The sequence below is a fragment of the Neodiprion fabricii genome, chromosome 2 (assembly GCF_021155785.1).
Source record: "Neodiprion fabricii isolate iyNeoFabr1 chromosome 2, iyNeoFabr1.1, whole genome shotgun sequence".
NCBI classification, from domain to species: Eukaryota; Metazoa; Arthropoda; class Insecta; order Hymenoptera; family Diprionidae; genus Neodiprion; species Neodiprion fabricii.
In genome coordinates, this window is record NC_060240.1 from 7,063,021 (window position 1) to 7,090,839 (window position 27,819).

General features: G+C 34.7%; 3 protein-coding genes across 11 annotated transcripts in view; 2 read left to right on the forward strand and 1 right to left on the reverse strand.

The window, feature by feature from the left end:
* The first annotated feature begins 6,811 nt into the window (after positions 1 to 6,811).
* LOC124175473 (prothoracicotropic hormone-like) lies at positions 6,812 to 23,893 on the forward strand. 2 transcript variants are annotated; one of them, XM_046555775.1, is made up of 4 exons: positions 6,812 to 6,894; positions 7,013 to 7,285; positions 7,738 to 7,907; positions 23,757 to 23,893. In XM_046555775.1, exons 1-3 carry the CDS (start codon positions 6,874 to 6,876, stop codon positions 7,903 to 7,905), a joined length of 462 nt encoding a protein of 153 aa, XP_046411731.1. In that variant the 5' UTR covers positions 6,812 to 6,873; the 3' UTR covers positions 7,906 to 7,907; positions 23,757 to 23,893. The 2 variants fall into 2 exon arrangements, with proteins under 2 accessions (XP_046411731.1, XP_046411730.1); XM_046555774.1 differs by lacking the exon at positions 23,757 to 23,893 and having other exon boundaries at positions 7,738 to 9,903.
* LOC124175461 (DNA ligase 3) overlaps positions 22,080 to 27,819 on the forward strand; it is a 78,885-nt gene continuing 73,145 nt past the window's right edge. For 2 of the 3 annotated variants that reach the window (XR_006869168.1, XM_046555742.1), the window contains exon 1: positions 22,081 to 22,249. The gene's annotated coding sequence lies outside the window, so the exon portion shown is untranslated. Of the gene's footprint in view, positions 22,250 to 27,819 lie in introns of all 3 variants that reach the window. The other variant, XM_046555741.1, reaches the window with a different exon arrangement.
* LOC124175472 overlaps positions 23,289 to 27,819 on the reverse strand; it is a 35,446-nt gene continuing 30,915 nt past the window's right edge. For all 6 annotated transcript variants that reach the window (XM_046555771.1, XM_046555769.1, XM_046555768.1 and 3 more), the window contains one exon: positions 23,289 to 26,679. In XM_046555771.1, the coding sequence (XP_046411727.1) occupies positions 26,580 to 26,679 (100 nt within the window). In that variant the 3' untranslated portion in view covers positions 23,289 to 26,579. The remainder of the gene's footprint in view (positions 26,680 to 27,819) is intronic.

Consider the following 27,819-nt stretch of genomic DNA (forward strand, 5'->3'; position numbering starts at 1 on the left):
TTTTTTTTTTTTTTTCTCTCTTTCTTTTTTTCTTTGGTTTCTTTTTTTTGTTCTTCTCTTTGACGCACGGTTTTCACACCGTCGAGATGAAAGATTAGAATCACCGACTGGCTCGACGGAACGGAGATTTCGCATTTTTTTTAAACAAGCGACGGTCTTGTTAAATTTAACGAACAAAATCTGGACAGACCGTGTTACATGGAAGATTATGAATGTAGAAAGAAGCGACGGTCACTAAGCTTGAAATAATCGATGCATCGTTTAATCGAGTTCGATAAAATGATCGAATACGACTCGATTTAGCTGGGAAAAATTAACCGATTAATCGATTATTTCGTAGTTTTCTTTTTTTTTTTTTGAACTTACGCATGTGAAACCAAAATTGCGTAAACTTCAGTACGTAATCGGAATAGCGGAAACGTTTTTTTATTGATAATTTCATCACCTTATCGCATATCATATGGAAATCATTTTTATACGCTCGCGATTATTTTAGTTACTTCTTTCTTTTTTTTCTTTCTTTTTTTTTTTTTTTTTTTGTCGAGGCGGCTGTTTTGAGTTCACTAGCTTTTATCTGCATTTCCGTCGAACATTACAGTTCGTTATACACGTACTTTGACCGTCTAGGATTTGTATCTACGTTTTTTACCACCTCAATTTTCCAACCGTTAGTTAATACTGTTTACCTTTCAGAAAAAGAAAAAAGAAAAAAAAACTAATCTCCATAACTTGGGTATACGAATGACGGTGATTTTTCTACGAAAATATGAAAAGTGATGCAGAATTTTTTTTTTTTTTTTCCTCTCTCTTAATTTTATCGCGCGATGGAATTCGAAAGGATTGTTCAACGATACTTTATTATCATTGTACATGCATTTTTGAACGAACGTCGCGATTTTATTTCTGAAACACGAATAGATTAGGTCGACGGTTTTGTGTATTTATAGTTTTTCCAAAGCTGGTCGATTTTATACGTTGGACAAAGTGCGGATATTCTAGCAAACTGCGAAACAAGAGAAAAAGAAAAAAAACAAAATATTGAAAGACGAATTTCAATTCGAATCAAGTTCTCGACGTCTTTCAAATCAATGAACAAATATAAATGAACGTAAAAGTGATTTGTAATTTTGAAAAACGGTATAAAAAATGATAATTTTACGATACAAGAATTTTTGAATTCTTGTACAAAAATTTATACTCAGATTCAGGCCAAAGATATGAAAAAATGTGAATCGAGGTTTTTTACCTTATACCGCGCTTTCTTTCCTTTCACACTGAAGTTTTCACGAAGTTGTATAAGATCGGTATCTTTTTTTAATTAATTAAAATCACGCCCGTCAAGTTTCACATCGAGTACTCAAGACTCTGATTTAATTCTACAAGCGACGAGGTGTTACTTCTTACGGATGAAAAACATCTCTCGCAGTTGCATACGATGCGAAAGAAAGTACATAAATTTCATCTGAAATAATACACTGGAATATATATCATCATTCGATTCAAGTTCGACGATTCCCAGAGAAATGTGCAAGAAAATGAAAAGAAATAAAAATTAAGCAAAAAACTTTGTATTCCTCTCCGTATATATATATACATGTATATATTGAATAAAAAAGAAAAATTCTCTTCACACGTGCCACGGATTAGCGAAGTAATAATATATTTCAACGCGCGAATAATTTCAGATCCCACCTTGTGTTTGTAATCGGGGTTACAATGTTTCGCGTAACCGAGATTTCGTTCATTTGATATTACGGTTTGTACGGTACGTAATATTTTACACGTATAAGTATGTTTTCCTAACGCAGAAATTACCGGCTTATAATAAAGACGACGTTGAGCGATTACACGTTCCCACGTTTACTTATCGTTGTTAAGGACGAGGGTGTAAAGTTGAAAGGAAACAAGGTACGAAGATCATTTCTTCCCTTCTTCCTTCGCCCGATTCACACGATCAAAGCTGAATCGCGAACTCGAGCAGCGAATCATTTTACGGTATTCATCGATCCGGCGTATTCACGGATACTGGAAAAAATCTCACCTATAAAGCGAATAATTTGCCCGAGTTTCGTGCGATTTGCGATTTGTCGTCAGATTTTTATTTTTTTTTTTTATGAATTTAAAAAAAATTTATGTCATTTTTTTTTTTTTTCTCTATCGCTTTTTTTACTCGCGTACGGTGGAAAGTGTTCTTTGTATTCAAACGCAAATCACGGTATTTTGTTGTATATTTTTTTAATTTTTTTCACTCATTCACCGATAAAGATTTACACAATAACGATTATTGAGCAATAATTTTTACTGCAAAGCCCTGCGTAGGTATACGTAGTTACCCCTGTTCGTAGGATTGAAGATGAAATTTCATAGTAATACACCGAGACAAATTGAGTAAAACAGGTATCGTTGAAAAAAACTGTTACTAGGTATTGATACAGAAATAAATAAAAGAAAGAATTTTCTCATTCGTGCCTCTTAACGATAAATTGCGAATTATTATTATTATTATTATTGTTGTTGTTGTTGTTGTTATTATTATTTATTATTTATTCGAAACTAGCGCCTAAGAATACGCGAATAATTGCAATAATTAAAAAATAACGACAACAATGTCGGTAGTAATAACGATAAATGATAATTTTTTTTTTCTCTTCGGAGGCAGGAAACGACGTGTAGCAAAATTGTCGCCACGTGGATGTTATATCTTTGTAAATTATTTGCAAATTAGACCGAGAGAAGCGAAGTACCTTATACTGCGGAGAAATTACCTTGGGCACGAGACGCACACGTGTCGTGACGGGGGGGATACACACCTTGGCTGCGGTGGATTCTAAAAATGTACAACAACGTCGGGAACCTGGGGTGGGAATGTAGAGAAAATAAACAAAAACGACAACAACAACAACAACAACAACAACAATAATGATAATCATCTTTCATATCGGTGTACGCGTAGGTAATAAAATCGAGAACGTGCGGTAAAAAGGTTCGTATATGTATAACGGGAGTGTATATATGTAACAAGTATATAATAAATGTATGTATATGTATATATGTGTGTGTGTGTGTGCGTTTGTACGCGCGTGCATAAACAGTACACAATGGGTAATTCAAGCTCCGGCATGTAGGTCGAGCGAATGAAGAGCCGTGCAGAAGCGTAGCGTTCATACGTAACGTACGTGCACGCATACATACATACGTATATATCCTATAATGTACGTAGATGAGGGAGGGGATCAAACCCGGAGCTGAGAGGTGACGGACTGCGAAAAAAGATCCGACGCATCTCCGGTGTGCGAATCGATTTTTTTGAAATTTTATTGAAATTATTTCATTTTACAACATACAGCGCGAATTAATTGATAGATTGTTCGTAATTGTAATTGGCGGTGAGAAATATTGAAACGATATTTGGGAATTTTGTATTTTGATAGTTAGTTAGATACTCGTGATCGTATGTATTTAGTATTGCAGGTGATGCGTTCGGAAGTTTTTTTATTGATTGAATCAATGAAATAAAATGTAACATAAATTTTGTATGTATTTATTATCGTGTAAATTAATGGGGGGGGGGATAAATTGTGGTGAAAAACTTTTTGGAACATACGTCGTAGACGAAGGGATAAAAGATTCAATCAAATTTATCGAATATGACGAAAGAAACGTGCGTTGTTGGATTGAAAGTAAAAGGGGCAAAGACAAATTGTTGTTTTGATGAGTCAAAGGAACGGTTTTTTATGTAACGCTGTGTTTGATTTGTCGAGAGGAGAAATCCTTTCTCGAATCTACGAGTTTGCGATGTAATCTAATTCACTTGCCTTTTAAATATACATACGTAAAATTATTGTTGGTACGTACGCGAGGGTGGATCTTAATGGGGTTGTTTTTTAATTTTTAGCCTCTCAGGGGCTTGAACGCTTTCAGATCGATTAAAAAACAATTTACCTGAAAATTCAAGCTCTCCGTATCAACTCTTAATGCAGTTCGATTCGCGATCGGAGTATCTTGTGGAAATAACACGGGAACAAACCTGTTCGCTCTTTGAAATTTTGTAAGTCGTTGACGAACGTACCGACAATAATGGAAAATACGTTGTAATATATTTTACGATACAGTCGTTTATTTCGTATCTATACTTGGCGGGATGATAATTTTATAAAAATTAAACTTTGAACGTTGTTTAACACACGAACGATTTCGTTTGCGAATTTTATGCGTCAGAGCTTTTTTGCTCTAGCGTTCGATTCACTACAAAAATATCGACTCGCCGTTATTGTCGGTATATTCGTCGACGACTTGTAAAATTTCAAACAGGGAAAAGTCTTTTCCTAAGACACTTCGATCACAAGGCGGATTGTAGGTATAAAAAATGTCCTCCGCCAATGTACGAATGGTCTTAATTTTTTAATATCGGCGTATCGAGTGGGTGTTCAGCTTTGCGTTAAATCCTCGACGTATCGGCCGAAGATTTATACCCTTTGAATCCTGTCTTTTTATCTATGGAAACGCGGTGATTAATACGCGATGTGTCATGCATGACGGATTTAATAAGCCGGTCGGTTATTTTTTGTTTTTCCCCCGAAAATGAAGGTTCAACTATACTTTGGGTGGGGGGATAGAAAGGAAAAACAAAATTATCGTTGCTTGTTGTTTCCGACAGATTTTGCCTTTCATCACCTCTGGTGATATGAGAGAAGTATCGGTTTTGGTCGAAAATAAATTTGTCTAATTTCAACGAATCTCTACGTTTTCAAACCTCTTCAATCCGACAAACAGGTTTTTGAATAAAATTTCGGTTCGAATATCTGTTCGACAAAGTCTCGCGATGATCTCGGAATACGGCCCGATAAAAATATTTTAAACCAACAGGATTTTACAAAGAAACGACGAGCATGAAAAATTGCCATGCCACGTTCAATTTGAACTTTCGATTCTACCGGAAGTAAATCGATTTTCAATGTTCTACCGACAAACGCATTTTCCTCTCCTTGTTACTTTTTTTTGAATAAACGATCATGGTTTCCTAGTTTACGTTAATGTTTTTTTTTTTAATTCTAATACGCTGTTTTTTAGAAATTTGTGAAAACAAGTATGACGAACAAAGTGTTTTTGTTTTTGGCATGTTTTGCATTAAATTGTATATGACGTGGGTACGGGTTCGTTGTTTTTTTCTTTTCTTTCTTTTTTTGTACAATCAAACCCGTGTAAATTTTACAGGAGAAAAGGCTAATTATTATATCCTTTGCAAGAATTTCTAAACGACGCGAATACTCGTTTGTCTTTGATATCGGAATTAATTTACTCTGAAAAGCGAAGCTCAGTCCCGATTGTTTACTGCTTTATTGTTAGGGATTTGATCGTGATTTTAATCAACGGTATAACTTGTGTATAAGAAAATCCGTCACTGAAATTGGGATGTGATAATAAATAGTTCAGGTTGTTGGGACAACGGCTTTGAAAGACGGATCGACAAGTAGATTGGTTTATATTTTACAGCTTAAATTTTCCATTCGAAATTGCCTCGATTTTAACTTTGCGCAGCACCGCACGAACGTCGAAGTCGCTTTTGCACCCGGGTACTTTCAATTCGTCTTCTTCTTATCTATTTGGCAGTTTTATAGAACAACATTTGTGGCATAGACAATAGAATCATGGGAATTTGTTTCATAAGAAACGGCTTTATAATCAAAAATTTCAGAGGCGATTTCGTGTTTGATGTTTTTTTCACACGGTGCCGATGTGTTTGGAAAATCTATTTACGAACAACTTTTTTGTTACGATTTTTATCAGGATTTCGATGGAGATTCTCTGCGATGGTTTAAAACAAGTTGAACATATCAGAATTGAATAGAAAAATATCAGAGTTGCGTCGTCTTGAATACTCGAATTGTATAAACTTTTTTTCAAATCGTTGATATCTCGGTTAGCGGTGTTCTAATTTTTTTCATTCCTATTTATCATCGAAATGACGAAGAAGAAGAAGGGGCGCGATTGAAATTCTGATTTTTTTGCTGGCGAAACTTGAAGTTAAGAAATCAAACTTTTTCTCGAAACGTCAAAGTTTCGAACGGTCCGAAACCGGACGCTCAAAGTTTCGAAAGGACAAAATGCCAAAAAGGTGTAACTCCGACGAGTTAAAGCTTCGAAAGTTCGAGAAAGAGGAAATTTTTTAATCTGAAACGTCGAAATTCCGGATGATCGAAGATTTTCAGTTCCGTGGATTTCTGGCTCGGTGATATTTCACCGGTTTGATTTTTCTTTATTTTCGATTTACGATATTTTTTCGTTCGGAATCCTGGTTATTCTGAATTTGGGTTTTTTTGATTCTTTACACCCACTCGTTGAGTAAACTACGCCGTATAAGTATATTTTAATTTCTTCAATTTTACACTATCGAAACTTTACTTTTCGAAACGTTGTCGTTTCTTAAAAGTTTTAATTTCTTTGCATCAAGTTTCGGACATTTTGAAATTCGTAACTTCAGACCCCGCCCGAAGAAGAAGAAGAATGAGACGGATGGCGGATCATCGAAACCGTCGACGCGTTGCCCGTAATCCATTGTTCGGCTAGTTTGGAAACCTGATGAAGCATTGTTACGAAAATAGAGGCATAAAGAGAAAAGTGGCATTCTCGTATATCTCGGAAGACTTTGATATGCAATATCGGGTATCAATGGATTCTTAGTACCACCGTTACTCGCGTCTCAGCCATCGATGACGTATTTCTGATTCCATTTTTTTTTGTTTTTTTTGGTTTTTTTTTCTCACCACCCGCAACCCACGTTTCATTCGGTTTATTGCGTATAAAAGAAGCCGCCCGGCACACGCCTGTTCACTTTGTCTCCCGACAACTCAGCCAAGGAGCATCATCATCAGGATGGCGATGATCATTTTTTCGGTAAGTTGGCCACTCTTCGCTAATTCGCACAACGACGCACTTACCCGTATACGTAACCGGAAACCGGTGATCCGGATCTTGGTCTCACATCCGAAATCTCAAACCGAAATCACATCAGGTTCCCGCCCTGCTTGTTCTCGCTATGGGAGTGGCCACCTTTGACCCTTTGGTCAACATGGCGAGCATGCCGGATGACGAGTTGGAGGAAATGCGGGAGGCGAGCTTGTTTCCGGCTCGTCGTATTCGGGTCCCTTCTTGCTGCGAGTCCGACCGCGACTTCATGAACCTCGGAGAACACAGCCATCCACGTATTCTCGTTAACAACACTTGCCGAAGAAAATTGTGCCCCGATGGGTTCAACCAGTGCGAGGAGCTCTACTACACCATCAATGTTAGTCGGAATACGGTTTGGAAAGGATTCGTTTCATTTGCCGTCTTACGTGGTCGGAGAAGTGTTGTAAATTTTTAACAATTTTTTTCTTTTTTCTTCTTTTAAATAAGTATTTAACCTTTTTGTTTTTTACGAATCGAGGGAAAAAATTCATCGATTTCAATTCGTCCGGCACCGAGTCGACGTGAGATTTGTACGCGCGTGATTTGTCGAAAGATTTCACATGTAGTGAAGAGATTTTCACGGACTTTGTGTGTTTTCTGTGTGTTACCGATTTTATGGTTTTGCGATTTGTCCGGAGAATCGATCATCGAGATGCTATTTAAATATCGATGAGTTTTGTTTTTTTTTGTTTTTTTCTTCTCTTGTCCGTACGTCGATCGAACGACGAACAATTTTTTCTTTCCCAGTATTTATTGAGAAAAAATTGTCTTTGAACTCGGTATTCGCAGGTTACGGTGTTCAGAGATATCGAGGATCTCCCGGGCCAGAATTCACGCTCAAAATCTATTCGATGCCCGAAGGTGTGGCACCATGAAGAAATGAAATTGTCCGCCGCCTGCGTACCTGTTCAAGTATGGACGCAATCTAAGGATAAACGGATTATCGAACGATATTAAATGTACACTATTTAATTTATGAAAATTGGAACTTGACCCGTTGCCAAATGTAGGCAACTACTCTGTGTGCTTGAAAACTTTTTCCACTCCACTCCTTTTATTTTTAACGGGCTTCAACGGATTCTTGTCGAATCTTCGTCGTGAAAGCGTAAAATCGATATATTGTTGTTGTTATCATTATTTTATACCGTACGTTGCCGTATCTGTACAACTATTAGGATCGGAGTCGAGTATTTTCACGGTTAGAATATCAGTAATATATTTTTGCCTTGAAAAGAAATTTTCTTTTTTGCTATCGCACCCGCGTAACACGTTTGTATTAGAAATTTGAATAATATTGTAGCAAAAAAAAAAAGAAAAAAAAAGAAATAAAAAATAAAAAATATTCCAAAGTTATCCAATATCAGCCGGAAAAATGTCCGCGCGGTTTTGAAAGGAAGAGACGGGACGTATCCTTAATTCGATCGCGGGAGTAAACTAATAATATTCAAGTCTATGGAACTTGATATTTCTAGAGATTTATTTTCCCTAGAAAGTTTTTCGCCGTCGCGACTCGCCTTGACTTGATTGAGGCTTAGATAAGTTTTCGCCTGTGGTAACCTTTTCCCTTTCCTTTTCTTTTTCTTATTTTTTTCTTCTCTTGCCCCCCCCCCCGCCACCCTTCCCATCTCATCCCGTCACTGCGCCGAATCGGATTACAGGATCAACCGCGATTTCAGCTCCTCTCTCTGTATCGTTTCATCACTCTGCAACTGCCAATTTGTAACGTATTGGAAAGAAGGACCAAGTTGCTGTATTTTTTTCATTTATTTATTTTTTTATTTTCTTTATACGTTATCGTATACAGGTGATGTAGTTGAAAGCACGCCCAGATTTAAGATATATTATACGCCGAACGACAATTTATTTAATTTGCAACCACGTTTAAAAAAGAAAGAAAAACAAAAAAAAAAAAAGATCGCGATGGTTTTCAATTTCTGCACTGCGAGTATATTTTCTTGATTTAACGAGATTCCGGGATATGGTGAAAATTACTTGATGCACGAGTATGTTGAAAGATGGTGGATTATTTTTAGATGAACTCCACCTGCGTCGAGTTTTTCTTCATTGCTGCGAAGACTTTTCTTCCCGGCAAAACCAATCGCAATATTTTTTTTCTGTTTCTTGTGTACATTCATTGCGATTTCGGAGACATTGGAAATGAGGGGAAATTTTTTTCCTCTCTTGCAAAATTGTGCACCTACAGGGTCGGTCCCATTTTAACTCGGGCAGTTGATTAACACAAACATTTTTTATGAACTTTAATTTGACATTGATCTTATTTTTTAAGGATATCGGAAGGAAAACTTGTGTTTTTCAAATGAAAACCACTATTTTTAACCTCGGGTTAATTTGAATGTCAGGTTCGCAATTTTTTTTTTTTTAGTTACTCAGCTGCGTAAGTTAAAATTTGACACCCTGTATGATAAGCTGTGAGAAATTCTTGGCAAATACTGTAATAAACATTAATTCAATTCAGAAGCTAGATTTTTTCTATAGCTTAATTAACCGGTTTCCCATATTTCAATTCCACTTGCTGTTTCAGTGAGAATTTCCACTTCGAAAGGTTAAATTCTTGTTTTGCCTATTTTAATACTAAAATTTGTTGGTTTTTTGGCTTCGCGATTAGCGGTGTTGATTTAAGGGTGAAAGAAGAAACGCGAACCATTTGTCTCTGTATTACACATATATATATATATAACGGAGAATCAATGACGAAATTTGGAATAAGGTTCGGATGAAATACGATACACGTCAAGTTGGAGGTGAAAAGAAAAGAGAGCGTAACAATTTTATAACGGTAAGAAATAATCTTGTTGTTGTTAGCCTTCGGCACCCGAAACTCGTTAATTTCTGCTACGTAAAACGATTGAATTGAATCGTCCAATTTGCTCGATCAAGGGAAAAGAAAAGCTTCTTCTCTTATCCTCTTGAAGACGAAAAAATATATGAAAAATATCAAAACATTTGAACGCAGTTGCAAATTTTTTAGGTAAAAGCCTTTGTGTATAAAAAGTACGTATATATTAGACTATATTAAAAAAATCGTCTTTTTATTTGAAAATTCAAGTTGAAAATATTGTTCGAAATGACGTAAAAAAGATGCTGTCCAAGTTTCAGCTGTTAATATTGATTAGTTATTTAAGGTCCTTTGCTTGTCCTTTTATCTTGAATAACTTTTGAAAGAGTAGATTTATCGTAAAACGATAAGAGACATATTTTTTTTTTTTTTTTGCAGAGCTTTCGATTCCTTGCGAAAACACGTTTTGTTCTCGTCGTTACGCCGACGCGTCGACGAGTTGAGAAATTTCAAATTGTGGGAAAAGAAAAATTTACCCATGTCGTTCGTATAAGTGGGAAATGGAATATCGCCGCGCTTATAAAATATACAGAGTTCTTTTCATCGATCAAGTTTTATTGCTAAGTTGCAAGTGGGCACAAGACGCAGGGCTCAACTTCTCAATAAAGACTTTCCGAGCCTGAGTGCATTTGTAATTGATTTTTACCGTCTCCCGTATATACAACCTACCTTCCATTTCATTTCCAGCTCTCCTCGCAACTGATCTTTAATCAGAGATGTTTTACGATGTTGAATTCTTTCTCTTTATGGGATTTTCTACCTGGTTAACACTAATTGCGAATTGTCCTCCTGTTCTATCTCGACAACTTTCAAATTACAAGCTATGTACGCATAGTATATACAGTATATATATATATCAGGGTGTATGTAATATGTATAGGTATAATAGTACACGTATATACGATGTAATGACATATCTGTGTTACGGTTTGATAGGTTTTTCCGTTCTTTATTCTTTAATCAACTAAACAAAACTGAAAATTTATTGAATCTTGAAAGAAGAGGAAAAAGATAGCTTCTTCTGGTAAATAAAATCATTCGTATCCTCATCCGATGTGACGGACATGGTATACAAAGAATTGGAATTCAGGAAAAACCGATGAAATTCACATATACAATAAATATATTATACACAGTACTGATGTAATAAAAATACGATTTAACTCCCAATTTTTGATAAGAATGAAATTCTATGGAAGAATTGTTGATGTTTTTTTTTTTTTTTGGTCTTATTTCTTTCGGTGAATTATATCACAATTTTATTGCTGCAGTAATTTTTCGCTTCTTCGTGCTTCGGGGTTCGTCTAAAAAATGAAGAAACACGTTGCCAGGCTGCCAAAATTTTGTTTAAACCGAAATGATGAGTCTTTTTCACTGATACGTTACCGGAATTTGACTCGCGCAAAGAATTTCAATACGAGACTATAAGAATCGAATGCAAGCATATTTTTATCACGGTTTTAAATCGGCTACAAACGCAGACTTGATCACAAGAGTTTGGAATTTCAAAATTGATGGATCGAAATTGATACTGATTGTAGTGACATTTTTAATTTTACAATCTTTGGGATGGATTTTTAATCAGCGATCCCAAAAAGTTCACGAAATGAGATCAAGAATAGAATCACCATTTCGAATGTATGAATCTTAGACTCAGATTCGTAATAAGAAGAAGGCACCGAATTTGCAGAGCTTTTTGCACATGTTTTCAATTGAAATTGCGCATGTGAAAAAAATTTTTTGCAACATCCGAATATTTCCATTTGGAAATCACGTTTACGACGATGAATTCTCGTATTTGTTTGGTTTTTTGCTGTCAAACGCGTCATTCGTCTTTTTTTTTTTTTTTTTTCGTTTCAAATGAAAAAACCGAAATTTCTAACAACTTTTCTGAATTTCGATTAATTTCCCGACGAGTCGAAATTTTTGAATTTCGAAATTGCGCCGAAAAAATCAGAGCAAATTTGAAAAAAATCATTTCTCGGATCTTTTGGATATCGAATTTTGGGCAAATGTGGTGAAACGGGTTCGAAAACGTGAAACCGGTTGACTCGAAACCGCGTGGCGAGTCTCAAGAGTTGATTTCGAATAGCGCAAAGACCGCAAACGAGGAATCCTGTCGCCTAGGACGTGTCGAGAACGGGGGTTTACGGCAGGTTTGCAAACTTGCGTACCTCTGCCTACTACCTAATGGATTCCCCTGTCCGGAGTTGGCCGAGACTCGACACGTCCTTGTTATTATCGATGGAAAACGATATAGACGCGTAATACACATCCAATGACCGCGTCGTGTACCATACGCGTGGTTACGGGGTGTCGATTTAAGGATGAACTCGCCAACCCCGTACCGTCTCGATCAAAACTTACAACGAGATGCTTGCTGTATTTTCTTGCAACCGTTGCGAAAATTTAACGCTCGTGCAACGATAAAACGACGTTGACGCCTTGTTTAAATAAAAAAGTAAGCTGAACCGAAGAAACCGATTTTGCGTTGCAATTATCAAAAAAGGATCGACGACGGCGCAAAATGGTTGGGCCTACCTCGTTTTTCCCAATTCCAACAATATTCGAACAGTTTTTTTTTCAACGATACCCGTTTTACTCAATTTTTCTAGTTACTGTAAGAAATGAAATTTTTCTCAGTGTAGAAATGGAGAAAAATAAAATAGATTTAAGTAAGGGATAGAAATGTTGACAACGTTTTAACGAAAGTTTTGGTAATTGACACAGCTCGATCATTTTTCAAAAAAGATGTATAATTTAATTTTTTTTTTGCTGACAAAGCATCCTTGCGCCGTGGCCAATGTTTCGTAAAGAAACGAATGATTGAAAAACAAATGTCACTTGCGAGCTTTTCTCACATTTCTCTTCAAATTTTCACCGATGTTGTCCACGCCAATGACAATGAACGCAAATAAGATACGAACAATTAGAGAAAAGTTACTTCAATCGTAGATCGGTCAAAAAAAGAAGTGCTCATTTTTTTCAACAACTTTTCTTTCTCACCTCCGGACGTTACAAAAGTTATCGATGAGGTAAAATAAGAAAAAAATGGTACCTGTTTATCTTTTTTTTTTTTTTTTTTTTTAATCAAACGGGTTTCCCTGGTTTCCTAACTTTTGATCAAGACGATACCACCCCCCCATTTATCCTTAAGTCTCCGGTTAATCGCGCAAGCATCTTACACTCACTTCGGCCGATCGTGCGTTACACATCCCCCGGAACGCGGTTGCGGCACGGGATCAAGTTTGATCTAGACTTCGTGTACCGACCAACGCCTTGAGTGCTTTCAAAAATACGGCCATGATTTTCCACCAACGATTTTCATCGAATATTATCACCTATGGTCTCAAAATCTCACCATAACGATGATTGATTGTTCCCGTGGAAATCGATGAGGTGTGGAAAAAAAAAACAAAAAAAACGAGAAACGTTTCTCGAACTCACTTAAAGCTGCGTCAAGTTGATTCAAGGGTAGGCTTTAATTGCAAAGTTTTAGGAAAGAATTCGGAAAATCGTAGAATGAAAGAAAAATTTCATTGTTTTCGATGATCTTCATAGACAGATCAATAATTTCTTGGGCTCAAATCGGTCTCAAAGAATTGATTCAACAAATTCGTACCAACAATGAGAAGATCATTGCGCAATAATCGATTTGTTAAATATTTTATATTTGTATTTATTAGTTAGAAAAAGTAATCAGTATAGACGAATACGTTGGATAACTAATGAGCCGAAAATATTCATTGAAAACAATGTTATCCTTTTCTTTATACATTTTACCGTACACTTTTTTTTTATCCTCCCCAAAGAATGTTGAAAATCGATTTAAAAACTTTGAGAAAATATAATCACGCATACTTATAAGGTTTACTATCGAACCGTTGTCATCACGATGAAAAGTTTCGGAAAATTGATGGATGGCTGCTAGAAAAATATGTATTTATACACTGCGAAACTTGAGCGCAATTACGAATTTTATCCTTTTTTTTTTTTTTTTTTTTTTATCTCACAGTTTTAAAAGATATTACTCAGGGGAGAAAAAAATAACAGATTGAAATTCAACGTCGTTCGAAGTGTTTGTCAATTCGTAAAGTTACTCGAATCAACTTCCCGCAACTTTAACCGATCCGAGATGTCTGACACGGTTTATAATTCACGCTCGCCCCAAATTTTGATATTCATCTTAAAATTCGACGGTGATTCAAGGGGAAAACTCGACGAGCTCGAGACTGTTGGCTAATAGAATACGAACCGCGAAATTTCAGACACGCGATCAATCGACCGTGACAAACGAGATCGGAGAAGATTGCTCGATTCTTCAATTTCTGCGTAATCTGCCACAGCCAATAATATTACACCTAACGTGAAAAATGAATGATCGGAATTTACGTGGCGATGATTGTTCGGCTCGTAGCTAAGAAAAATTCAACATCTTAAACGATTCAACCCCTTTGAGACGCAACTTTCGTAACGAGACAGCGTTTGAATTTCAATAATTGAAGATGGCGAAGCCGATATGCCGGAGGAGATTTTTAAATTTTTTATCAAACACGGTGAAAAAACTTTATGCAGGAATTTTTGGGGTCGCTGATTGGTTTCGCCGTACAGGATTTTCAAAATCTGATCTCAGATTCGTAATCAGCGATTCCAAAAATACCTGGACAGAGTTTTACTCTCCGGATTCGTTCGAATTTGACATTTTTTTCCTAAACCGTACAGGATCCGCCGCGTCGAATTATTGAAACGAGAATGAAAATGTATACCAAATGGGTGGTAAGAATTTTTACCACTACGACTGAAAGGGTTGATTCGCCGGAGCGAAATTCAGCCGGGATGAATAAAACCGCGAAAATACTTAGTCGGCAAGTTCATCCACTCAGCTTTTTCGCTGAAAGTCGATCTTACACACACATACGTACAGTTTGGCATTAGCGAGTGCCGGGATATCACTCGATTTGACCGAGTCATTTTAACGGCACGGCATTAGCGATGAAAGGTGGTCGTGAGTCTGGGTTATATCTTTGAGGTCTCTGGGTAATGACCGACGATTCCCTCGGTGAATCTTGTTCGTTAGTCTCTTCTGACGTCAGTTTTTACGCTTTTTCTTTTTCTTTTCTCTCTTTTCACATTAATTTTTCTTACCTGCACGCATGTATATACGTAGTGTACACATGTCGCCGTGCAATTCGAAGCCTCGGACCCAATTGAGGTTGGGCAAGCGGGCCCTTCGGGAAAGAAAAAATACATAAATAAAAAATCAAAAAAATCAAAAAACCAAAAATTTGAAACAAAACACCGGTATCATTTAGTCACCGCTGTGATGGAATAACCTGTACAACCTCATTTACGATTTTTTATTTTTCACCGAAAAAAGGATAAATTTTAGCGAATGCTCGAGAATGTGGATTTTTTTTTTTTTTTTTGTTTTCCACCATTTGAAACTGATTTGACATTTTCGACCGTGAATTGTTTTTTTTTTTTTTCAAACCCCCGTACGAGGACCACCCTTGACGTACATCGTACGCACGGTATCTGAATGCAGAGGAAAAATATAGGTCGAAAACAGTCGTGCGGAAAGTGGGATTCGTATGCAGCTGTGTAACGGAATACTCTTGAATCATACGTACATGTCTTGGAAACATATCCCGTGACGTATTTTTTTTTTATATTTTTATGCACACGCCTCGCTTTATAACGGAGCTTGTGGAAAAAAAAATATTGAGTTACCGACAGGCGATATATTTTCAAGATGAAAAGAAACCGATACAACTTTCCGCTTGCGCGATTATTATTGTTATTATTGTTGTTGCTTTTCTTTCTTCTTTTTTTCTTTTTTTTTTTTTCTTTTTTGTCACGCGCACGGTCGTAACGCGGATTTTTGACAAACAGCTAAGCGGACTCGGAAAGTTTATAAACCGTCACACGACGACGACGACTCGTGTGACAATAATTTATAAATACTCAATCGAGTGGATGGCCTGTAATGATCGCATATCATTGCCTGCCAGTCGTTTCGCGTGTGTTATGATTATTATTTTTATGTCGTTGTAAAGCGATTTTCTCGCAATCGACTTAACACACGCGCTGCGATGCATCTAATCGTCGTGTAAATTGACGACTCGAGTTTAAACGAGGTGCAAGTGGAGCCGGATTGTATAATACGGATGCATATACGGTATTGTTAATATTCTGTTTATTTGCCAAGGTCGCAGAGATGCGAATTGATGAAGGAAAATCACACGGCAATTCGAGCGATCTACAGCTGATGCGTAATTATGTTATACGATACTTTACGATGCGGATTTTTGAAGTGAGTTTTCGAATTCGGTTTTTTACGTAATACCGGGTCGATGAAACGTTGTAACAAGGAAGGTGATTGATAATTTCTAAATACCCATTTACTGTAATTGTAAAATCATGTTTGTTTTTATTCGATCGCTTGTTTTTCCGAATTCAGGGTGTTTTTTTTTTTTTTTATTTGTTATAAATAACAGTCAATCGGTTACAATTAATAACAAAACATCTGGAATCAAAAAAGGTAAGTCAAAACGACGAATATTCAATTTTACTCATAGTAGTTGTAATAGAAAATTTATACCCGATCGAATCAAAATAAATATGATTTTATAATTAGGACAGATTGGTATTTCGAAATTGGCAAGCACTTTTCTTGTTACAACATTTTGCTGACCGATATACTGTAATATTATACATAACCTCGTGTTTTTGTTACTGAAAATTGTGCTTTTGGGAGAAACTAAAAAAGAAAAAAAGAAACAATCGTATTAGAATAAAACTATTTGTATGAAAAATATTCTAATATCAATGCTGTTGTACTAAACTTTGTTTCTAACGTGATCGGTTGAAAGTTTTCATGCTACGCACAAAAAGTGACTGTTTCTTGATGCGGAAAAAATACACCAATTAACGCTGAAGCACAAACATTTTTTTAATAACAATATCGATTTGTAGTTTAGTGAAAAATATTTATAAAATTAAGATCGAAGAAGTTTAGTGGAGCTGTGAATTTTATTTCTGTAATACAGTTATTGCGGATTATCACCTGCACGAAGAAAATTGAAACTCGTGCAACAAATTCGAAAAAGGAATGAAATAATTAGTTACGTTTTATCGATGCTCAACAGTCGGAAGAGATGTCGAGTTTTTGTTGTCCGTAGAAAAATTACCAAAAATATTTTGTTTCTAAGCTCTCATTTTGTCCGGGAGTATATGTATAAGTACATTCTCTAGAAATGAAACGTGTAATATAATTTTTCTATAAAGTTAATATTTTCCTTAATCAAGCATGAGTTTATTTTGTGTTATTAAAATATAACGGTTTTGTATTTCACCTGCGTTTAACGGTGAACTAACCAGTTGAGGAAAAAAATTAAATCCCTTAGGATATTTGATCTATGAGGTTGAATTTCGTATCGTTAATGCATAACGATGGATTTTTAGTGGAAAAAAAAAAACAAAAAAACATCAAGTATTCCACAACTTTGGAATTACGTTACAGTCGGTAAATCGTAACAAAGTGAAAGATGTTCGCACTTTCAAAATTCATTTCCGTACAAATCATTCCAAAGTTGAGAAACAGTGATTTGTGTTCAATTTTTCGTTATATCGACGTCGGAATTCCCGAAGAATTGTAAATTCGATTATTTCAAGGGTTAACATCACTGTAAAAACTTTTTTTTCTGGACGGAAGAAAAGACAACGAGATGATAATATTTCAAGGAAATTATTGGGCATATATTTAAGTATAATACAAAAAATTACTATCAACAAATATTCAATAATTCAAGGGGATTTTCGACAAGTCAATTCAAAAATTATTTATTATCCAATAATTGCCATTTTTTTTCTGTTAAAAATTTAACCTCTTTTATTGAAATACTCACCAGTCACATAAAAATCAATAACTTTAAAGTTCCCTACGTGTTTCTCTATGGCTATAAACATTTAGATTGAGTGATTTTTTTTTTTTTTTTCCTCCACATTCAAACTTACACCAGTCAAACTACGTGAAATTTGAACGAAGAGTTTGAAAGAAAAAGAAAGAACTTTGTTCTTTCATTCGGTGAACAATAAATAAATAAATCTAACCTCGGGTACGAAAATATGCGTTCGCGTCTGAGATTTTTAATATCGAGTCCAATGTCGAAATTGAAAATGGCGGATGCCATGATCATAATCGTCAAGACGCTAGGAACAGGTGTTATTTGCGGCGTTTGTAATCCATTTGCTTGCCCTGAATTTAGCCGGATAATAGATCGTACATCCGGTTTTGATAGGACTTATCTCTCCCGGCCAATTGATTGCCCTCGCCAAAAAGCTTTACAGGCACTATCTGACCGCGTATAAGCACTTCTCGTATGTTTACCAAACCCCTTCGCTTTAATCCCGCGGTTGAAAAGCACTTGTCGATGGTTAATACCGAGTCTTGCGTCAATTGATTGCTCGGCCCTCTCCCAGCTGTGCGCATGAAAACCTGGAAAATCGGAAAAACTCGGGGAATTTCGAAAATTAGACTGAAATTCTCAGCCTGTCGAAGAAATGAACTCGTTCTTAAAAAAAAGTACCGTCGATATTAAGAGAAGAAAAAAAAAAAATGAGAAAGAAGAAAGAAAAAGAAAAAAAGAAGTAGGATTGCACTCAAAATTTTGTTTCTTCGCACCACTTCATACATTCCATGTATATCACTTTTTTTCTTTTTCTTTTTTGTTTTTCTTTAAATGAAAATCGCAGGCTATTGTTTGCAAATAAAAGGTTACTGAAAAAATCAGGGAACTTCAGGTTCCAAAAAGCGTAGGAACCGTGTTAAATATGGCGCTCAGTTTTTTCTCTTTTTCCCCGGTTTTATCGTCGATACATAATTGCGGTCACGTAGCGGGTGTAATTATCAGAGTAACGATTTAACTGAATTTTATTGTTGGTTGAACTTGGCTCTGTTTTTCTCATAAATTCTGTATAATCGATTTTCGATACGTTGTATAAAGAAAAATTAAATTTTTCTCTTCATACGTACGGTGCAGCTGTGCTCGGAATTCCTCTTATATTACTGATTTTATCTGATCGTTGATGCTGAACGTTGTTTGAAACGGGAAAAAAAAAACCGATGCGCAGGAAAAAAAAAAAGAACAAACATCATTGATAATCGATGAAAAATTCTATTCATATTATTCGCGCATTTCAAACGAAGAATACTTTCATTCTGCTTTGTTGTTTTTCAAAACTCGTATGCAAACTTTTTGTTCATTTTTAGCGTCGTTGTTTGACAGTGTGAAGAATTAAAGAGAAGGAAGAAATACCAACTAAGAATAAATAAATCGGATACAAGTGTGCTTAGAATAAAAAAATTTAAAAAAACAAAAATAATCTCACAATTATCAATTTTCGTGTTTTCGTATGAAAGTACTTACACGACGAATCACGCAATCGCAATTTTTATCGCAATTTTTCGACCCAGCTTGTCTGAAGTACGATTTAAAGACTTGGAAAAAAAAAACAAAAAAAGGTGTAAAAATTTAGAAAAGACTTGTAAAATATTAGAAAATTTTTGAAACCCATTAGAAGAGCTTTTATGTTTATTCTTGTGTCAAAAATGAAGTCCGAGAATAATAATATTTTTTTTTTTTTTTTACTTCAAATCTTTCTTATTTACCTTTTGAAGTTGTGACATTTCCATCTTCTAATACGTGTTAAAAACTTTGTTACATTTTATAAGAGTGTTTGAATTATGGCTCGGATACGCTGGGTCGAAATATTGAGTAAAAAAATTGCGACAGCGTTTTTCGTCGCGTACTTTGATGGAAAAAAATATTATAAAGCCAATTCGAAACGTCGACTCAGAATCTTGAATGCCTCGTATCATATGTATTCACGTAAATTCGTGTGTTTACAAGTAAAATAAGGTAAAACCAAGGAGAAAAAAAATGACAGAAACATCATTGATCGACTATAATCCGATCGGTAGCTTTTGTACAGGGAAATAAAATGGGAGGAATAAGAAGGAAAAAAAGAAACGGGGGGGGGGGGGAAAAAAAAAAAAAATGTTCCATTTTAACGGCAGGCCAACTCCGACTGCCTCTCGTCCTCGTTCTCAATCAGCCGTCTCATCATCGTCCGTCTTCTCAAAAGACGGAGCAACACCTCGAACGCCTGACGGAAAAGGGTCTGCTGCGGGTTGCAGCCCAACCCGATAATCGATATCCTTCCTTTCACAAATAATATTGTGGGAAAAGTCGGCCTCCTAATTCCAATTCAATTCATACCTCTGTCGACTTTCATCCTTGTCACTTTTCTCTTAACGCAAATTTTATTGTACACTTTAAAAAAAATTTAAACATCCATTTAAAGTAAAATTTACGCTTTGCAAAAAAAAAAAAAAAAAAAAAAAAACATGCACATTTTTTTTTTTTATGAGACCGGTAGATACGCTGTAATATTCAAAAAAGGTCAAATTATAGGTAACTCAACTTTTGACAGGCTGTAACTTTGACACAGTTAGTTTTGCGAAATTTTGACAAGAGACCTTTTTTTTGTAGAGCATTCAATTTCCTGCAAAAATTTTTTTTACGACGATTCGTTAGCTAGTTATAAAAAACTAGAAGAAGCAAACAACATTTATCCTACGTTATTCTTGTGGAAAATCGAAAAGTGTGATATTAAGCTTTTCTCGCTCTTGAAATTTTTCCCACCGTAAATTTAGTTGGCAGCACTGTCAGACTCCATGCAAAGTTCGATGCTGCGCTTCGAAATTCATGAAAGCTTCGTTTTTCGGGGTGTTATATTATTGTTATTCTTACGTACAGGGATGAGGTGGTAAAATATGACCATTTAGGAGAAAAAGCTTCGAACGGAGGTTCGAATCAATGGAAAGAGTTGGTAAATATTAGCATAAACGTAAGTTTGTCGTTATCTTCGTGGCAGAGAAATCGATTCTTTGATATTACAACCATACGTTGAAGTTTTCTTTCAAGTCGTACGAGCAAAAACATTTCACAGAGTGGCGGAATTCTTAAATTATTCACAGGGGTGAAGTTTTAACGAAGAATACTTTCTTTCTTCTGCGTTTTCTTTTTTTTTGTTTTCAACAGTCGCGTAGATAAATGAAAGCACAACGTTGGTTTTACTCTCTGCGAACGCGGTAGTAAACGAGATCGAGAGAAGCCTAAGCGAGGGCAGTAAATGGACTAGCAGTGCACTCAGCTTCCGTTAACGAAATCAACCCGTACCAAAGCTCGACGAAAAGCTCAAGCTTGCAGAGCCTCGGCGTTGTTCGTGGACGGTGCATGGCTTTACTTTTTCAGTCATACTTATTTTACAGCTATTTTTTTTTTTTGTAGGTTCAGAGAACTTTTCAACATTTTTCTTTGTGGATTTTTGCTATTTTTTATTGCTTACTAAAATAGGTTTTCGATGTTCGAGAGTTATTGTTGCGATTCAATGTGAATTATTATTGTTAGAAACAAGTTGATTGAAAAAAAAATCGTGAAAATCGAAGGAATAATTCATTTCCGAGAAAGTTGCCCATCTACACGTAAACTTGTTGTCCATAAATTATAAGTTTTTGGAGTCGCTGATTACGGATCTGAAATTCGATTTTGACTTGAAATTTTGACGCAATCTTTAAAGCTACTTCATCGTTTCGATATTGCGGCTACATTTTTTGAATTTAGATGTCAAAATTTGTTTATACATTTTTTTTTTCAACAATTTTTTGTTCACAATCGTATAATATTAAAAAGAAAAAAATAACGTTTCACATTTGAGTTACAAGCTCGTACCCGAAACGGTGTTTTTAATAAATTAATAAAAGTAAAATAATTTTTTATCCGTCACAAGTTGGACAAGACAAGAGTTTCAGAGTCGTTCGCTACTTATACCCGCGATGCCGCCATTTTGTTATTAATTTCAATAAAAAAAAAAAAAAAATTCCAAAACATTGTTGAAACTATAAATAATAAAGTCCATAAACTCAAATTGCTTTCAGAGTTTTCATTTTAATAAAAGTAAAAATCCTGAAAATAGGTATGAATTTAGACCCTTCAATCCGTATCCCCCCCCCGATCGTGTCCCGACTCTCCAACGGGGTGTTAACATTTTCGCCAAACGCCTCGCAGTAGGTATACATTATCGATCGAGCGCAGCACGAGTTCCGAATTAATCGACGGAGCCAGCGGCACGTTACGAGGTAAGGTCACCGACTGAAAGCACGTCGTGTCGCAGCCAGTAAGACTGTTTCCCGATTCATCCGGTCGGTAAGGTAGCGTCTGTAACAATAACAAAAGCCGAGAGTGCGATCGCGTGTAATGTGACATCTCGTCAGAACGTTTTGTGAATTCAGTGAACTGGCTGGATGCGGATTATAGTTTACGACGTCGTTAAAGTTGACGAAAGACGGGCGGAAGAATCGAGACGAGATAACGGCGGAGGGTGAGTCGCAAGCTTCGTTTTTACGCGTTGTTTCGCGGCGCTTGAGGTTAGGTTTACGTTTTCGGAGTTTGTTTCGAGTTTTCGTTGGCTGCGTAGACTCGGCGTTGTTTGTGACGCAGAATTGACCGAGATCTTACTACACTTGCTTCTTTATCACTGCTGCGGTTGTTTGAATCGTTATCTCGTTAATGATTGCGTGTCATGCCGCAATCACACCGTATGAAAGGTCTTTCCGTCTCACTGTTTTCGAACGTAACCACGCAACGTTTGACGAACGCTCCGTAATTTATGGATGTTTTTTTTTTTTTTTTTCCGCTGCACTCGTGCCGCGCGATTGATGGTCAGTCGTTTGCTGCATTACCGATATTCTTGTTGTTTGCAAGATGGTGAAACGAAAACAATTGCATTATCAATAGGTACTAGTTGCATCGTTATTGACACATCTCTGTAATTTTTTTTAAAATTTATTTATTTTTTATGCGTCTGTCAGTTTACTTCAAACATTAAACTTGACAACCTTCCACCAATCAAATTTTCTTTTTTTTTTTTTTTTTATAGAAAACTGATACCGATATTTGCATTGAAGTTTACTATCTTATCGTCACTCGATATCATCACCCATCAACTCACCTCGTTTTATTGAAGGAATTACCGCATCGAGGCAAGTTTTTAAGCCTTAGCTTGTTGAGAGTTGTTTCAAAACTTCTACGACAGATGATATTAACTAACAATAAATCGTGGAAAAATTGATGAACAGAAAGAACGAGGATTCACCGGTATATTCTTGTTACATAATTTATTGTTGCTTTCATATAGAATTACATTTATACATGCTATATAGATGATTCTGTTTCAGTTACACTAAAATATCTAATATTTGGTATATATTTTTATACATGTATATATATATATTCATATATTTATATATATATTTATACTAATATTGTGTTATATAGTCACTGTATATGTAGTTACTTAAAACTTTTATCTCTTGAATTCTCTTTTGTTTGTTTGTTTTTTTTTTTTTTTTTGTTTCTCTTCTACCTGAAACGCATTTAAGGGCGATTACAGACGAACGTGTTTAACATCGGATCGAAGTGTCAGAGTGTACTTTATACAGCGTTAATTAACTAATCGATGCGTGTGGATACACAGACAAAGATAATCAATAATTTTTAAACAGGTACGGTATTCGTATATAAGTTAAAGCTTTGCTCGAAGTGAGAAAACCAAAAATACATTACACGTTAAGTATAATTTTCTCGATTGTAATACCCGTGTGTAATTAGGTATTGGTTACCTTATGTAATAATTTGTTTTGTTTTTGTTTGTTTTTTTTTTTTTTTTTCTTTTGTTGATTAAAAAAATATACAATATATATGTATAGGAAATATTTTTAAACTAAAGTAGTATAATTTAACGGTAATTGTGAAAAAAAAAAAAAAAAAATATTCAAGCAATCTACGTATTGGTTAAATGAAGTGAAATGAATACGAAGTAACAAAAGTTAAATAAATAAAGATTTTAATAAGGTAAAAACAATGAATAATAACTTAGGTATGTGTCGGTAAATAATAGTAATCGAATGCGAAGGGTGCAGACGGTCACTCATACTGAACGCGATTACAAAATATAAATTTTATTCATCTCATTTTCTACGTAACAGAAATTTTGAAGAAATGTGTTACATTCGTTTCTTGAATGAACGATTCAATCTCGCGTCGCCTTTTGCATTTTGTTTATAATTTTGCGGATCACTTCTATAGACGTGCGGAAAGTGTAAGAAACGTCGCGGCATTCAATTTTTTTTTTTTTTTTTTTTTAAATTTTTTTGTATGATCGGACGATACGTGCTGACGCCACACTGTCTTTACAGTACCGGAAGTTTCGTCCTTCGTTTTTCGAATTCTCAGTTCTTTCGTAGGTTTTTTTTTTTTTTTTTTGTTCTCTCCTCTTCTTTTCTATTTTTGTGTCAAATAATCACAACACAAAGATTGAATTCGCATGCAAGTTTATTACAATATTACTAACCCAGTTCTACATAAGTTATTTATTTATTTGATTTTTTTCTTCATTTTTATCAACCCCCTTTTATTTCTTATGTTTTACTTATTGTTTTTTCAATTTTCCTCTCTCCAAGCGCCCATATTATATGTATACATATTTGTGCGGCGAAACTAAGTTTTAATATTATCCATGTTTAAAAATCATTTCAATTTACTTTTTTTTTTTTTTTTCTTCTATTTTGTTTTCTCTTTCCATCGAAATCCATACGATTGTGCGATAATGTAATTTTGTTAAACGTAATAATTTCCCGGCGACCTCTGCACCCTTCGAGCACGCACATGCAAACACACGTTACAATATTTTTTATACGCATACAATAGTCTAAAGAATAAATATGATTTCAGGATAACTTCACGTTTTCAATAATATAATAATATAAATTTATATTATTATTTAGTATAACAACGATTAGTTCAAAGACATTGCAGTCGTCGTTTTTAGAGAATCTTTTTTTTTTTTTTGTTTTTCTTTTTTCTAAATCGTGTTTTCAAATTCCGCCTTCAGTAATGTCCCGTTTAAACAACGTTTTGAAGATACGTGTTTTCCATATTTTTTTTTCTCCTTCCACTCGAGGAAGCCGAATATTGTTGAAAAATTACAAACTAAATCTAATGGTTGTAATATTGTTACAGATAATTGTTATTCGAACTCTCTTGAATAACGATTTTTATAAATTACAAAAATTACAAATGCAACGTCCTTGCTTTTATGCAGCGGTAATATAATTTAGAGATATATATATATATATATAGAGGCTATTGTGTTACGGTACATAGATTAGGTATATTATAGAATACTCGAGGTCAGCCAACAAGCGATATTCTGCAGGTTTTGTATTCGATTTTAATGATTTCATTGTTTTTTTTTTTTTTTGCAAATATTTTTTAACACAGTTTACCGACCCGGAACGGTCGTTATATAATAAATAAGGAACGACGATTATCAATCGCTTGATATTTCGTTACAGATTATTGGTATGATGATAAATAAAAAAAAAAAAAAAAAAGAGAACAGAACAAATCTATCATCCGTACAAAATCATTAATATTACATTTATTAAATATAATATTCGTCATAACGGGGGGGAAAAAATGATAAAAATGATTAAAAATAACTTAATAAGCGTAAATTTCTCATTGAGATTCGACAAAATCATTTCGTAGGTATTGTCAGGTATACATGGAAAATATATGTATGTATATATGCATACGCGATATGCGTGTATAATTTTGCACACGCACCCGTATGAGTAGATTTCCTTTTTATCGATTTACGTGATTTCAAATTTTCAACACGCGTTCTTGTATATATTTCTGTATATGGTGGTTTTTTTTTTTTTTTTTCTTTCTCCTCATTAAAATTTCAATCATCAATTACGTACAACACAAATATACTATATATATATATTAAATGCGAATGAATATATATAGTTGTTTTTTTTTTTTTGTTTTTTGTTTTTTGTTTTTTTTTTTAAAGTAATCAATTGATGCTGTTGTTGTTGTTGTGTGCGTGTGTATGCGTGTCGTCTCGTTATTTTTCCCACATTTCATACGTACGTCAGAATCGGTATAATTTTTCACAAGAGACACGGAACAAGCAATCACGTACGTAAGATTTACGCGTTTTATAGGTAGATTAATCGATATTGCATTATGCTTTGAATGTACTTTCAATTTTTGTTTTTTGTCTCTTATTTTATATCTAACAAATTCTTCATCCAACAAATTTCAAGACCCGGGATTAATGTTTCGGTTATGTTTTATACATGTATATAATATATTTTTTTTTTTCATATCCTAGTTTTCTTCGCAAGACCCTCAGGTACTTATTTTAGACATGTGTATATATTAAAAATTTTTATTTCGAAAGTCGAAGAAATTCAGTGAGATGATTTTTAATCAAAGTTAGCAGAGAATCGAAAAAATGAAAGGTTGGAACCAAGTTTTGTTGGAAAATTAAGTATGAAGTAAAAATTTTTCTAAAAACACCAAATCGTTTGCATTGCGTATTTGTTTTACATTTGCACAACATGCACTGTATATGTGTGTAAGCGCGTGTGTATATATCGGTATTGTTATGTAATCTTCGCGTTCTTTGGTAACGAGTTGAATATATAATTCTTGAAATTTCTCCAACTGTTATTGTTATCATTGTTATCATTGTTATCATTGTCGATATAATTTGCTAATCACTATTGTATCATAAAATTGTGTGTATGTGTGTGTGTGTGTATATATATATATATATTTGTATGTATATAAATCTAGGAGATAGGCCGGTGTGCAGGTAAAGTGCTGACGGTTCTTGGACCAAGAGAGATCCACGATCTGAGTGATCGGATTTTCGGACGTATCTGCGACAGCCTGCGCATCAAAATTCAATACAAGACGGTCTTATTACGGTTTTTTTTTTTTTTTGAATTTTTTTTTTTTTTTCGTTTTAATAATATTCGTATAGATGGTATATTATAATTGCATTATATATATTTCTATAATGATGTGTGCGTTTTACGAATCATGCAGTATACGTATGATGATAATAATAATAATAATAATGATAATAATAATAATTTTAACAACAACAACAACAACAACAATAATAATATTATTAATAATTGCGATGAAAATCCATATTTTCATCTTTTTTTGTCTCGTACGATCTTCGTTTACGAGTTCGCAAATTTGTTTTGTGAAATTTTAGCGAAATTCGTGCTACAAATAAATATTCTAGGATGATGAAATAGTGAAGTAGAAAAAAAAAAATATATATATAATAACCACGGTAATGGCGCGATATGAGAAATGCGCATTAAAATTAATCCAGCGATTGAAATTGGCATGCCATTCACGTTCACTGTAACAATATTGTTGTTTAACGTCGCGAAATAACGAACAAATCGATCTTTGTTTTTTTTCTTTCTTTCTTTTTTTTTTTTTTTGTTCTTCCGCTCCCGTTAATTCCAAACGATTTTATGCTCTCAAACAAGTTACGACTCACGTCACTTCAAATATGCACAATTAAACTTTACGCATATGATTATGCTACCGTGCGATAAAACTTATATATGTATAATGTACTTACACGCACACATATATATATATATATATACACACGTACATACAGTGTGTATGGATATTGTATATAGTTTAGGGGGTTGGCTTCTTAAGCTTTTATTTCGTGCGTTTGTCGGAAATTTTTGATATCAGACAATTAGGTAAAAAAAAAGTAAGAAAAACGAAAAAAACGATGTATGAGAAAAAAAATTTGAACGTCGGTACTTTTCCCGTGGTTTCGACGTGATTTCCACAAATTTTGACGGTATTACTTGCGTACACTGCTAATGTTAGGTTATACATACATATATATATGTGTGTGTGTGTGTGAATGTGTATATTGGTATTTGTTATAATAAATCAATGTGGAAGGTATCTAGGTGTGATAGGTGGCTATATTATGCATATAATCGAGGCTTTAAATTGTTTATCGTTATACATGCGTATGGT

What these genes read in the sequence shown, in the direction of transcription:
- LOC124175473 (XM_046555775.1), top strand. Translation starts at nt 6,874, where the DNA reads ATGGCGATGATCATTTTTTCG. An exon ending in TGGCGATGATCATTTTTTCG is followed by an intron (nt 6,895 to 7,012) that starts GTAAGTTGGCCA and finishes AAATCACATCAG; the next exon opens with GTTCCCGCCCTGCTTGTTCT. An exon ending in AGCTCTACTACACCATCAAT is followed by an intron (nt 7,286 to 7,737) that starts GTTAGTCGGAAT and finishes CGGTATTCGCAG; the next exon opens with GTTACGGTGTTCAGAGATAT.